General features: G+C 49.8%; 2 protein-coding genes across 15 annotated transcripts in view; one reads left to right on the top strand and one right to left on the bottom strand.

The window, feature by feature from the left end:
* Pcca (propionyl CoA carboxylase, alpha polypeptide) overlaps positions 1 to 1018 on the top strand; it is a 401509-nt gene extending 400491 nt beyond the window's left edge. For all 4 annotated transcript variants that reach the window (XM_005374054.2, XM_013516015.1, XM_005374053.2 and 1 more), the window contains exon 24: positions 695 to 1018. In XM_005374054.2, coding sequence (XP_005374111.1) covers positions 695 to 763 — 69 coding nt within the window. In that variant the 3' untranslated portion in view covers positions 764 to 1018. The remainder of the gene's footprint in view (positions 1 to 694) is intronic.
* A 1108-nt stretch (positions 1019 to 2126) lies between these two features.
* The window catches only part of Ggact (gamma-glutamylamine cyclotransferase), a 36519-nt gene continuing 24905 nt past the window's right edge, over positions 2127 to 13740 (bottom strand). For 5 of the 11 annotated variants that reach the window (XM_013516040.1, XM_005374047.2, XM_005374049.2 and 2 more), the window contains 2 exons: positions 9477 to 9532; positions 2127 to 3058 (listed from right to left, as the gene is read on the bottom strand). In XM_013516040.1, the coding sequence (XP_013371494.1) occupies positions 2599 to 3048 (450 nt within the window). In that variant the 5' untranslated portion in view covers positions 3049 to 3058; positions 9477 to 9532 and the 3' untranslated portion in view covers positions 2127 to 2598. Of the gene's footprint in view, positions 3062 to 6571; positions 6710 to 9476; positions 9533 to 13740 lie in introns of all 11 variants that reach the window. The other 6 variants (XM_013516034.1, XM_005374051.2, XM_005374050.2 and 3 more) reach the window with 2 other exon arrangements.

Here is a 13740-nt window from a genome sequence, read left to right as displayed (position 1 = left end):
GGAGCTCCTTGATGTTTCATTTCCCTTCAAAAGGAGGGCTGTGACCCGGCAGGGGAGGCTTTTTAATTAGTACTTATTTGGTCTGTTATATAGTTTTAAAAGTTATTTTTGTTTTCACATGAAACTGTGTCACTAACTCTACCAACATTTTTACAACCTAAAGCCATAGGAAGGGTGAGGAGCTGGCTGGTGAGTCAGCAGCACAATGCATCAGATTTTAAGCTGGGACCTCAGCCAGATGTGGCAGTATGCATCTGTATTCCAGCTGCTCAGGAGGCTGAGACAGAAGGACTGGAAGTTCAAGCCTGGTCTGGGCAACTTAGTGAGACCCTGCTTCAGAATAAAATATTAAGAGGTCTGAGGATGCAGCCTAATGGGCGAGCATTGACCTAGTATCCACGAGGCCCTGGGTTCCGTTCCCAGTACTGCAGAAAATAAATGTGGCCTGGACCCAAGTGCTCACTAGAGGGGGCCAGCTGGCAAACTACGGCCGAAATTCGGAGATGATCTTCCCAGGCTGTTGAGTACAGGGAGGAAGAGGGTCACAGCCTCCCGCAGGGACAGCACTGACCCCTGCAGTGGGGCGGTTGAGACCTGAGCTGCAGGCTTGGATCCACCCCACCCAAGAGCAGACCTTGGCGACTGCCCCGCTGGTTCCCGTGAATGACTCACTCTCCCATTTTCTAAATTCAAGGTGAAATCGGTGCACTGCAAAGCTGGAGACACGGTTGGAGAAGGCGATCTGCTGGTGGAACTGGAGTGAAGTGTTCACAGCCTCCCGATGGGCACTGGTTTAATGGCCACTTGCATCCCCCCACCTCCAGCCGGACAGAGTGCACGCTCCCAGGAGCGGCCTGCACCCTCATATTTACTCCGCATAAGTCAGACCCAGCACCCTGCCAAAAAATCACCAACAGAAATTTTTACTGATACAAATACTTGTACATATGATTTGTACTTCTGCTGTGAGATTTTCTAGTGTCAAAATTAAATCAATAAAGCCAAGCATTTGTCTAAATATTAGTTTACCCTTTTCTTGAAGATAATACACATTAGCGACAGGCTGTTGTAGTCGACTATAACAGTACTTCACTGTGATCCTTTAAAAAAAAAAAGCTAATATAAATTCAGTTCTGTGCCTCTGATGCTATGAAATCAGCATTTGCCATTTTACAATGGCATTACCTTCCTTTCTTTGGTAATTGAGGACTAACTTGGGCTGGCTATCTGTGGCTTCTTAGAGACTGGAAGCCCCTCCCAGCTGTGGCTTCACACAGGTGTCACGATGGACGCCCACTGTTCAGGGGGTCACTGTGGGGCCTGCTGCCTGAGCTGGAGGACAGGACATTGCCCGGTCCCTTCCCCACTGGCTGCCTCACCCGCAGCCATAGTGAGCAGAGGTGCCACCAGCTTGTGAGCTGATGCCCATCCTTTTTGTGTTTTGCAAAGCAAGTTTCCAATTAAGAAAAAGAGGCTAAAAATAATGATCATGTTTTGTGCCAGATGTAGTTAGCGATCACAGTCTACCATTAAGTTGAAGAGAGAGAGCTCTCCCAATGGAGAACGAGGTTACTAAGGACCAGCAGCTGCATCTTCATTTGGTCCTGAAATTCCTGGAATCTGTTTCATCCTTGCTGATGAGCAGAAGCAGAGTCGGGCGCCGCCTTGAATCTCTGCTGACAGACTGTCAGATGGAGGTGGGTAGTAATTGGTACTTCGTGCCTTGCTAACATTATTTTAAGTGCTGTTTGTATTTGGAAGCTAAGCCTTCTGCCAGTCCTGAAGAACAAATTACTAAGGTGCTGGTTCTTCTCTGAAAGGCCCACCCGCCAGCGCCACACCATTGAAGCAGTGACGGCCTGGTGCTGGGATCTGGGCTTGGAGCAGCGTCCCGGGGAAGCCCGGGTGCTCAGCTGTGTCTCCCAGCAAGTGGGTGTTCATGACTTGCTTGGTTAGAATGAAAAGAGCCTTCCATCAGGAAAGTACCAAAAAGAGGACTCCATGTAGCAGCACACATGGGGGCCGCTCTCAGAACCTCTAGTTTAATTTCAAATGGACATTGTGAACAGTTTCTGTGTGTCTGAAAAGTACGAAGAATGTGCTACATATACTCTAAGTACAGCATGTTTTTCTTGAGGCTTAATTATATCGAGCCATTCAAAAATCAGCTTTTATTAAAACTTCTTTCTCTAGGTGCTGCAGGACAGAATCAGTATAGTCATCTGCAAACCAAGTGCGGCACAGTCTTTAGTCACTGAGTATGCGATCTTCCAAGTAAACCAAAGCAAAAAGAAGAGAGAAGTGTACCATGTGAGTCCTTTAAATGCCATTTAGGGGAATTAGCATTTGAAGTTTTTTTAAACTAATATGCCCAAGCCCACAGATGCCCTCTAAGCAGCAAGCCTCACTACAGGGTCCGAGAGAGCGACCTGAGGGCCCGACCTTATTACAGTGTCAGTTCAGTGCCACTGAAAGAGTTTAGCTTTCTGGAGTTTTACAACTGAAGTGCTGGTCCGCTTTTGTGCTGGAATCCACACCGAGCCAAGGTGACAAGGCAACTGCAGGTCCCCTCTGGCCTTGCTGTGCCACCAGCCCTTCCTACCTGCTTTCCCGGGGGTTGTAGCGCAGCCCATGCGGCCCCTCCGAGTCGTAGCTGTCATGGTAGGGGAGGCGGGCCCACTCGGGTGCGTAGGTGGCCGTGCTGTACACGAAGCACTGCACGCTGTCCCCGGGGCCACCCTCGCCCTCCCACTCGAGCACCGCCACCTGCACAGCAGTGCGCTGGTACATGTCAGGACAGCCTTCAAAGTCGTCGAGGAAGCGCAGCATCTGCTCATCCACCGCGTAGATCTCGCCCGCCACGCAGCGGCCCCGGCCGGGGAGGTGGAGCAGCCAGGGGATGTTGTGCTCACCGGCGATCACCAGCGGGAAGGGCTCAGCTGTGTGGCCCCGGCCGCGGAAGGCTGCGGAGCCATGTGCACCGTCCAGCAGGACCTTGTGGTTGGGCTGGCCTCGCTTCAGGGTGCCATACACGAAGACAAGAGCCATTCTCGGAGAGCTACTGGGAGAGACAGGAGTGTGTCACTAGTCGGGCGGAGCTGCCTGGACTGCCGAGGGGACATCTGCTAGGCTCCATGGGCTGATCCTCCCCTCCCACTCCCTTCTGCTGGCTGTAGATAAGTGAGCGAGTGTCGGAGTGTCCCAGTCAAGCTTGCTTTACGGACACAAACTAGAAGTTCATACAATTCACATGTCATGAAATATTTTGATTTTTTTTCAGTTATTTAAAAATGTGTAAGTCAGCCAGGCATGGTGGTGCACACCTGTAATCCCAGCACTCTGGAAGGTTGAGGCAGGAGGATCTCGAGTTCCAGCCCAGCCTGGGCTAGTCAGTAATTTATCAGGACTCTGTCCTCAAAATAAAAAAATTTTAAAAGGGCTTGAGCTGTAGCTCAGTGCACAGGACCTAGGTTCGAGCCCCAGTATGAAAAAAAGAAAAGGAAGGAAGGAAGGAGGGAAGGAAAGGAAGGAAGGAAGGAACGAAAGAAAGGAAGGAAAGAAAAAGGAAAGGAAGGGAGGGAGGGAAGGGGAGGGAAGGGAAGGGAAGGAAGGGAAAGGAAAGGAAGGAAGGAGGGAAGGAAAGAAGGAAGGAAGGAACGAAAGAAAGGAAGGAAAGAAAGGAAAGGGAGGGAGGGAAGGGAAGGAAGGGAAAGGAAAGGAAGGAAGGAAAGAGGGAAGGAAAGGAAGGAACAAAAGAAAGGAAGGAAAGAAAAAGGAAAGGAAGGGAGGGAGGGAAGGGAAGGAAGGGAAAGGAAAGGAAGGAAGGAGGGGGGGAAGGAAAGAAGGAACGAAGGAACGAAAGAAAGGAAGGAAAGAAAAAGGAAAGGAAGGGAGGGAGGGAAGGGAAGGGAAGGAAGGGAAAGGAAAGGAAGGAAGGAAGGAGAAAAGAGGAAGGAGGAGAACGGAACGGAAAAGAAAGAAGCCACTGTTAGCTTGTGGGCTGTCAGAAAAGAGACACCAGATCAGACTAATCTGTAGTTGCCAATCCTTGGTCTAAAGAAGGACAAATGTTTGTGACTGTAGAAACCTTCCACATATCTGAGAGGACTTGGCGGTGGCCCTGTTTTCCACTTTGGGGCCTAGTGACACCACAACAATACTCAGGAGCCCCAGGACGCCTGTCTGGTGTGGCAGAAGACAGGCGTGTTGGCCGTCCTGTACCACCTGGACAGACAGCGCCCTCCCAGAAGTGCTCACCGATGGCCGCCAACCTGGGCCTCACAAGCCCGTGCTGACACCCTCTGGCCCAGCTGCCCACTGCATGCAGGCGGCTCCACATAGGTCTCTCAGGAGTGAAGGTGCAAGCTGGCCACCACCTCAAACCTCTTCACACCCTGTAGCTCCCCGGCCTGACCATCCGAGTGGAGCAGCTTCAAAAGCAGCGATCTCCCGGCAGCCCCATCTGGTGAGCAGCTGCTGCTGTGATCACCTCCTGACCACTGTGTGGTGGGCGCCGAGGGAGCAGGAGACCCAGCACCCTTTACAGAAGTGTCCGGAAAGGGCACTCATTTCAAGGATACACTCACTTGTCACACAGGGACAGCCTGGCCTGGGCTGGCCCACATAACTACAGCTTCTCAAGTAGTTTTCAATCTTTTTAAAAGGATTTTAAAATGTGTACAGTAAACACCATAGAAAAGTGCAGGATGGCAATGAGCAAACATCCATGGAAAATAACCGCCTGCAATCCGGCTGCCAGAGAGAACACAGGTTTCAGGGTGCATTCACGTTCCGGCCCTGGCAGTCCGAGCTGGCAATATTCTAACGGTGGCACCTGTCGCATTTCCTCCCTGAAGGTCTTAGAGGGTAATGATGCTTCACGATGACTCACTGTGACTCACGGAGCAGCCCTGGCGCCTCACGAAGGTAAACATCTACCTCGCCTGGGTCTGGGCCACGGACTGTTATGTAACAGCAAAAGTGACTGAGACAAAATGGGGAAGGGACCCCCTGCAAAGCCCTGTGTGTCTCTGCTCTGCCCAGCACTGTTTAATGACAGCTGTGGCAGGCTTCTTGGGGACAGACTTCAGAGATGGAGCTGCAGGACAGCAGAATTAAGCAGGACCAGGGCTGGGATGTGGCTGCTGACACGTGCGGCCCTGCTTCCATGCCCAGCTCTGCAAAAGACAAAAGCCAAGATGCATCCCAGGAAATCTGTAAATAGCTGTAGGAGAAAAACAAAATTTCCTGCCTCTTCTCATTCCTTAGAGGCAACGCTGAAGCTGCTCACCGGCAACACAGGCATTTCTCTCCGTGCTGTTACTTCCACTGCTAATTGATGTTTTAAATTCTGTCTTGCTGTCCTGACCCGAAGACGGGCAGGAACAGTGGTTGAAAGCAGACTTTAGAACTGCACTGCCCGTTGAATCCTGGCTCTAAGGCTTTATCCTGGGTGCTTTAGGCAAATCATTGGTCCTCTCTGTGCCATGACTCCACCAACTGAAAACTGAATGAAGAGATGGCAGCAGCCTGCCTCGAGCGCGGCCGGGCCGTGCCTGCCCATGGCCTGCTGTCCCCACACAGCCAGCGCCTGTGCTCCGCCTGCCCCACCACCTCCCAGGAGACTCCCCCAGTTTGGGTCGAATCCATATTCATTCCAGCGTTAGAACTATGTAAACACTGCTCTCAGTGAAGACAGAGTGTACTGTGATTGAATTTCCTTCCTGGGGCACTTTCTTCTTTTTCTTGGAGTTAAAACTGCTTTGGGCTTGTTTTGCTGTGCTGTCCGCTCAGGGTGCCAGGCTGTTGTCCCGCCTCACCTTTCCTGTGCCGGTCCCTCTGGTCCCGCTCTTTCTGGCTGGGCCCGGACAGCCCTTGGGCTCCCCATGCTGGGGCTTGTCCTTTCTGTGGGTAAGCCCTTCGTTTCGCCGAAGCCTGTTTCCCACCCTGGTATCTCCCACCCGGATTAGTAATGTGGGGAGGTGGAGGGTTCTAGAAAGCGTCCCTCACCGCTGTCCAGTCTCCTAGGTTCTTGCTGAGAAGTCCAGTGCTGTCACGGAAACTGCACTTTGTGTGTGACTTGCACTTCTCCCTCGGAAGGCCTGAGGGCTTGTCCTCATCCCAGAGATTCCAAAAGGTTATGATGGGGCTTTTGGTGCTGGGAATTTCAGCCCAAACACTCATCTTGGGTCATGGAGGAACGTCTTCCCTCTCCTTCCTCACTTCCTTCTGGATCTCCGATAGTCAGTGGCGTGAGAGGGCGGGTCCAAGTGCCGGCCAGCAGGTAACAGCCTGTGTCGCAGGGGGCGTTTCCCTCAATCCCATGCCCCTCAGCCACCCGCAGCACAGTCGGCTGGCGTCCCAGCGGCTTCTCAAGGCACAGGAACTGACTTCAGGCTCTGGGGTCGCCAGGCTGCCTGTGTTTTCTAGTCTCATGCTTCTGTTGCCGCTCTTTTTCTGTCTCGGTAGGATTTCTGAGTGGTAGGATTTAGTCCGTTTTGTGTTACTGTCATGCTCAGTTTATGGAAAGAGGTTTATTTAGCTCACAGTCTTAGAGGTTCAAGGCTCGCACCTGGATGGACTGGCTGGCAGTTCCAAGTGCACCGCGCTGCAGAGAGAGTGTGTGTGCGCACCTGTCCTGGTCTCTTTTCCTCTTATAAAGCCAGCAGGATTCAATCATGGAGGCCACCTTGAGGACCTTAGGTAACTGCTGGATGTGACACCAAAATCACAAACAACAAAACTAAAATTAATTAGGACTACAACAAATTTTAAAATGTCTGCATATTAAGTAATACAATCAACTGAAAAACACAACCTATGGAACCAGACAGAGTAAGTGCAAGTCGTACTATATCTGACAGTGACTATTATGGAGACTATATAAATTCTGAAAACATAACAAAAGTTCAATTCTAATATTGGGCAAGGACTTGAAAATAAATTTTTCTAGAGAAGTGCAATCCCAGCTCACGTGCAGGAGGATGAGGACCACTTCCAAAAACAACAAAGCCACGTGACCTGTGGTGGTGAGGGTGTGCAGCACGGGAACCCTGTACGTGGATGGCGGGAATGGCAAACAGTGCCGCAACTGCAGGAAGCTAGGGGCTCCTCACAAAATAACCACGGCCAAGTCTACTGTAAGCTTTCTATATGTGGCCCTCACTGTGTTGAAGCAATTTCTTTCTGTTCCTATTCTGAGTGTTCTTACCATGAAATAGAGATGGCTGTTTTTTACTCTGTTATCCAATGTATTACAGTGATTGTTTTCTATGTCCCATCTTTGCATACCAGGGATGAATCCCATTTGATCATGATGTAATGCTTTAATACACTATGGAATTCTGCTTGCTGGTATTGTCTAGGATTTTTGTATCAGTCTTCATCTAGGGACGTTAGTCCATAGTTTCCTTCAGTGTCTTCCTCTGGCTTTGGTATCAGAGTAATGCTGGCTTCGTGGAATAAGTTTGAGAGTATTCATTCCTCTTTGATTTTTTTGGAATATTCTCAGGAAGATGTGTTAACTCTTCAACTGTTTGGTTTACTACAGAAACTGTCTGGTCCTGGACTTTTCTTTTTTGAGGGAGAATGGGTTTGTTTTATTTTGCTCTCCTGGGTAGTCGTAGCTCTGTAAGATTTTCTATTTAGTTAGGATTCGGTCTGGGTAGGGTGCGTATTTGAAAGACTGTCATGTTCCGTATGGGCTACCATCTTGTTGCAGACGATCTTTCATAGTGTTCCCTCAGAGCCCTTTTCATTTCTATCAGATGGGCTCTAAGAGAAATGGGTTCTGAGAGAAATGGTTTCATTTCTATCAGGTGGTCCTTTCACTTCAGATTTTATTTACCCTCCCGCACCCTGCTGCATTCCCCACCCCCAGTGAAGATTCATCAATTTGTCACTCTTTCCAAGCAGCACATTTTTGGTGCCACTGATGTCCCCCAACACAGCTTGGTTGCCAGCAGACGGTATTACGGGTAGGTGGCGGGCCTTGCTGGAGGAGTAAGAGCCTGGGGCATGCCCTTGACCGGCACACCTTGCTCTCAGCCACTGCTCTGTTTTGTTTTCTGTCTGCCATGATGCTCCCCCTCTCCAAGGCCAGGAGCCATGGAGTCAGCTGACCATGAACTGTAACCTTTGAAATGTAAGCCAGAATAAACCCTTCCCATTTAAGTTGTTGTTCTCAGGAATTTTGTCACAATGAAAGAAAGCTAACACAATCACGTTTCTCTATTGTCTTTCTGTCCTTTATTTTATTTATCTTTGTTCTAATCTTTCCTATTCCTTTTCTTCTAATGGCTTTGGGTTTTCTTTGTTCTGTTCTGAGTTCTCTGTCTCTCTAGACTCTCATTCCTTATATGTCATGTTCAGCCCATTTCCAAGGGCTGCTGTGAAGGTCACAGCAAGTAGAACACATGAAAAGCCCATTACACCAGCCAGGGCAACCTAACCTGTGCCTCTGATTCATTCTGCCTAGGACAGACTCAGGGTTCTGCCATGGCACACCCAGCCTGTGGGCCATGCCAGGGAGGAGGGCACTGCCACTGCAGCAGTGGGTGCTACCGTGTCTTCCCTGTCCCTTCCCACCTTACTAGTTCTTTCCTTAGCGGAGTCTTGGATAAAATGCTAGAGCTTGGCACAGTAGCAAAGGGCTGTAGGTGAGCATTTGTGCTTTTCCACAGCAAAATGAAGACTGCCGTCTGTCTCTCCTTGGACAGAGTAGATGTTCCAGGTAGGCCTGAACACAGGCCTGGACATAGTATGGGCCCAGGACCCATGTAGAACAGGAGGCAGGGCAGCCTCAGTGTTCTGCGGGTGGACATTAAGGACATAATGCACAATAAGTATAAAAAAGTCCATTGTGGTGTGATGACAGGGCCTACTCCACCACTCTCAGAGTTTCTGCTGCACCTTTTATAAAAAGGGGTCTGTTCTATTTCTGCATGGGCTAATCTCTATTGATGGGGCAGCTTTGTGCCAGGCACGAGCACCTGATGAATGCTGATGCCCTTGTGCCCTTAACCCTTCCTTACCCTGCCCCTCTCCAGGTCTCTATCCCAATGCCGTCCTTTACAAAAATATCTGGTAGTTATATTTTTCTTGATTAAGCCCCTACAATAAAAATGAATACATTAGAAGAAAATCAAGCCATATCAAATAGTGGTAGTGGTCTTAATTATTTCTCAGAACCAATAAGAATGCTTACAAAGGTGATGCTACATAGAAATGACCATTGATTTAGAGCACGGGATGTTAATTCCAACTGCGTGGAAAGTGAGTTGTTAACTTTCCTCTGCAGGTGACAGCTGACTTCCATAAAAGAAAACCAGGCAAAAGAAGTTAACCTTTTTTTCTTTGTAGGTACTAGTTCAGCAAATGTATCTTTTATGATGTAGAATTACTTTGAGGACACTACTTACGCAATGAAAATTTTACATTCTGCATTTTGGCTTCTTTCATAAGAAAAACATCATTACCTTTTCTGATTGCGTCTTGAACAACAAACTCCAATCCTTCAGGAAGCAGCTTGTCCCTGTGGGGATTGAGAAAGGATCAGAGTTAAGCACTGAAACAAGCAATTAATTCCCATTAGAGGATTAAGGCACTCATGTTCACTTTGAATCAGAAAAGCCAGTTTGAATAAAATGGTGTACAAGCAAGAGGTTACTTGTCAGCGCGAATAAGGGACAGGACCAGAGGTGACCTAGCATGTACACGAGAGGCTGAGCGCCATGTGACATGGCACTAGGAAACAGGTGGGGTTTCAGGTCCAGGGCGCAGTCTGGGCCTTGTGCTGCTGTCCTTACTCTGAGGATGTGTCAGGTGAAAATAAGACTAAAAGTGAACGTCCTCACCCCTCATCCACGGATCAAAGAGTCGTGAGATACTAACGTTCAGTTTGGAGAAGTCTGCTCTCTGCCTCTAGAGCCCGTTCCAAGTGAGCATCAGCAGTGTGCCCACAAACCCTGAGAACACAGGGAGCGCGAGTGAGAGGTCAGCCACGGGGCAGGACCGAGGCGCCCTCTGCTAAGTACCCAAAAGCGGAGCCTCTGTCCCCCACCCGGCAGGCCAGGAGCAATGTGGACATCTGGGGGTCCACCTGGAGGGGCAGTGGGCCGAGATAGTCTCCAAAAGTTTTGTGTCAGCAAAGTCTCACTCGTTCAACATTGTCTTTAGAAAACCAAAACACGGATGCAGATGTCCCTTGGGCCCAGCAAGGCTTGAGACGCCTGTTGCTTACTCAGCGGTTTCTTCCTGGACCGTGGTCCAGCTCTAGTTTCATATTTCATCGCTGAAGCAGAAACTGAAAGTGATTACAAGTCTTTTGCATAATCGTTGCATTTGTCCTGCTTAATTTTTCCTAGCCACCTGGTGGCAAGAGTGTAAAAGGCAGAATTTAAGAATTTATTACAGTTTACAACTATTTCTTGTGCTCAGTCCCCACTTAAACCCATACCTACACGCACAGCAGGTGAGCCAAACAGAGAAGGGGTAATGCTTGATGCTAGGTCAGTTTGCAAAAGGATCGCTGTGCAACACAAAAACAACCTTTTAAAAGGGGTTATTAACCCTTAGAATTGTTTAATCTTATTTGTATTAAAATTTAATGACAAAAGGAAATGTCAGTAAAATCTGCATGTCACCATTTCAAGCTTCTCTGTGTGAGAAATCAGCTACTAACAAATGACCAGGTGCTAGATTAGGACTGGTGCTAAGAAAAAGTAAGTGACCCAAGCGGGGAGGCACGGAGCCCAGGCCCCTGGGAGAGCCAGCTCTGCCACTCACTTCTGGCTGGAGGAGAAATTTCCAGAACCAGAACCCCTGGCCCACAGAACTGCCTGGCAGAGAACTTCTCAGCTTTCATCCTTCAGCAACTGTGTCAGAGTTGGCACCGGCAGGGCTCTCCTGCCACCCCTCCCCACGCTCACAAGGGGCACGGTGATCACCCTCAGGCCACTCAGTCACAACTGACCAGGGGCGCCTGCTGCCCTTGTCCTCGCGCTGGTGCTGCCTGGAGCAAGTGCAGAGGTGGCCAAGGGGGAGCGTGCATGGCAGACGCTGACCCAGGAGGGCTGTCCATCTTTCAGAGACCTTTTGCGCCTGCCCCTCCCTCCCCCACCGGAACACTGTTTTCCCTGGAGAAGGGCTGAGTGTCTGATATAGTTACACATTAACTCTTCAGAAGTTTCTTAGAACTGTAGGAAACAGGTGAAAAAACAAAATGCCGTGAACTTTGAACTTGGGGCTGGCCTGTGAGCAGAAACAGCTCAGAGGTCACCGTCCCTGTGCGGCTCGGGCGCCGTGCCAGCCAGGGCTGCGCCACATCCTGTGTGCGCTTTGATGCTGTCCTTCCGTGGCTCAGTCGTTTCTTTATAGTCAACTCCGGGGTTTCCTGCTGGAGCCGGCCCTCGCCAGTCCCTCCGAACCCCCCGGAACGTGGCTGATGAAGCCCCTTCCTTACATTAGCCATGACTTGCGCCGCTGAAAGGCCGGCGCCTTTGAAACCAGAGGCCAGGACCCCTCACCGCCCTCACCTGCTCCAGCTCAGACTCTCCTGGGGCTGGGAACACAATTGGCACTTTGTGGTCCTGACGCCACCCCAGCCCAACGAACATGGCCTCGCCAACCTTTCGTGGGTTTTTACTCTTAGGCCACAGCAAAAATCAGTACCTTTTCCATACATCACTTTAATGGCAGGCAACTGTGTCGACATCTTCAAAACACACAACCAGCAATGCAGACATGGCTGTCATAGCACCCGCCCCACTTGTACAGTGCAGGAAGCTGCAGCTGCAAAATCCCAATGGGCCGGGCCGGGCCGGGCCGGGCAAGGAGCCCTGTGTGCACCGGCAGGTTGGAGAAGCAGCGAGGGTGCCAAGGCCAGGCAGAGACACCACAGGAGGTGCTGAGGCCCATGGGTGCCTCTTAGGAACCTTGATGCCAGCTGCGGGGCCACCTGCAGCTTGGAGGTAAATGCCGCGAGTGGCCACCTGCAAGTGAGAGCGATGGCCCCGCCCTGGCTCCATGCCAGCTGCCTCAAGTTCCCACTCAAGTTCGTGTCCAAGGCCACAATGAGACGGCCTCAGCCCAGGAATATTCAGCACCTCTCCGGTCCCACATGGCTGGGGCAGATCCACACCCTGCTCGGCGGCCAGGTCCAGAGAGAACCAAAGGTCTCCAGGAGCGGGGCTGAGGGCTCTGGGAGGCCACAGAGGGCCGGATGTATCACACGTGATCTAGAACTGGAAAGATCAGTGGGTGGGACGCCTTGACCCTTTGAGAACGGGGTGATGATACTTTTCACCGTGAGCCAAGTGGCGGAGTGGGTGGTGTCAAAAACATCATCCTCTGCATTTAGTCTGTGGATTTTGTTGTGTGTAAATTGTAAGTCAAAGAAACTCAACCTAAGAAAACACTAAAGGAGTTCAGGGAATGAAGGCAGTCTGCGGGCCCTGCAATCTCCATTACTACTATCAGGCTGTACTGGAGTTCAACATGCTTCTCAACCCTGATCAAAACCAGAAGTACATCAACTCACATTCTCCATCTCCCCAAGCAGCTGAGCTAAAAACAGATTTGTGGTGAGTCTTTAAACTCAGCCACTTACTGGAATCCAACATGCAATAAAACGAAACAAATCAGACCTGGCTGTAGCTGCTACCTGAGTTCCTGGAGAGGAGACCGAGGGCGGGGCAGCACTACAGGACGTGTGGACGATTGGTGCGGGCACTGGCACACAGCCTTTCGCCCCTGCCCAGGGCCCTGTCCACACTGGCTGCTAACTAAGTAGTCACCTGGTTACTATGAAATGCAGCAGATGGTTTGCATTCTAGGCCTTTCCAGGCCTGCAGGAGGAGAATGCAGCTCTTAAATCACAGGCTGGCAATGGAAAATGTTTATGCCACCAGACGCAGTACCCTGGTCAAGGAGGGAAAAGCAAAGAAACTGCACCTGTTGTCACCCACCCTCTGCCTGAGTGACAGGAAAATGCCACCGTGTCTGGCTGAAAGCAGCTCTGCTCTGCCGGAGGTCTTTACTGTTCTACCTACTGGGCCCTTTCTTACATTCACTTTTCTACAGAATGACTTCTTTTTATTTGGGCATGGTGGCACATACCGGTAATCCCAGCACTTGGGAGGCTGAGGCATGAGGATCTATGAGTTTGAGGCCAGCCTGGGCTACAAAGTGAGCTCAAGGCCAGCCTGAACTGCATAGTGAGACCCTGTCTCAGAAAGACCAGGGCTGGGATACAGCTCAGCAGCACAAGCGCCTGCCTGGCCAGCACAAGGTCCTGAGTGTGATTCCTGGTACCAAAAAAAAAAAAAAAACCAAACATGTATCAATACATTAGTCCTTTCATCACTAAATAATATTCCATTATATAGATATAAATTGCTTATCCACTCATCAGCTGATAGAAATTTGGGTTATTTCTACTTTTTTGGGTACAATGAATAATGCTGCTATGAATACAGTACACACAAGTTTTTGAGTGGATATATTTGCAATTATTTGGGGCACATACTGAGATACGGAATGGCTGAGTTATACAGTAACTCTCTGTTTAGCTTTTTTAAGAATGCCAAACTTTTCCAAAATGGTTGCATTTCTATCTTCCCACCAGCAATGTTCATCCTTCTTAATATAGATATCCTAGTGAGGTAAAATAGAGTACTATTTTAGTTTTGATTTGTATTTCGCCAATGACTAATGCTAGTGAGCATCTTTTTTTTTTTTTTT

This window comes from Chinchilla lanigera, unplaced genomic scaffold, assembly GCF_000276665.1.
Source record: "Chinchilla lanigera isolate Chin_1 unplaced genomic scaffold, ChiLan1.0 scaffold00003, whole genome shotgun sequence".
NCBI classification, from domain to species: domain Eukaryota; kingdom Metazoa; phylum Chordata; class Mammalia; order Rodentia; family Chinchillidae; genus Chinchilla; species Chinchilla lanigera.
The sequence above is the reverse complement of the archived record's forward strand: the minus strand, read 5'-3'. Positions and strand labels throughout refer to the sequence as shown.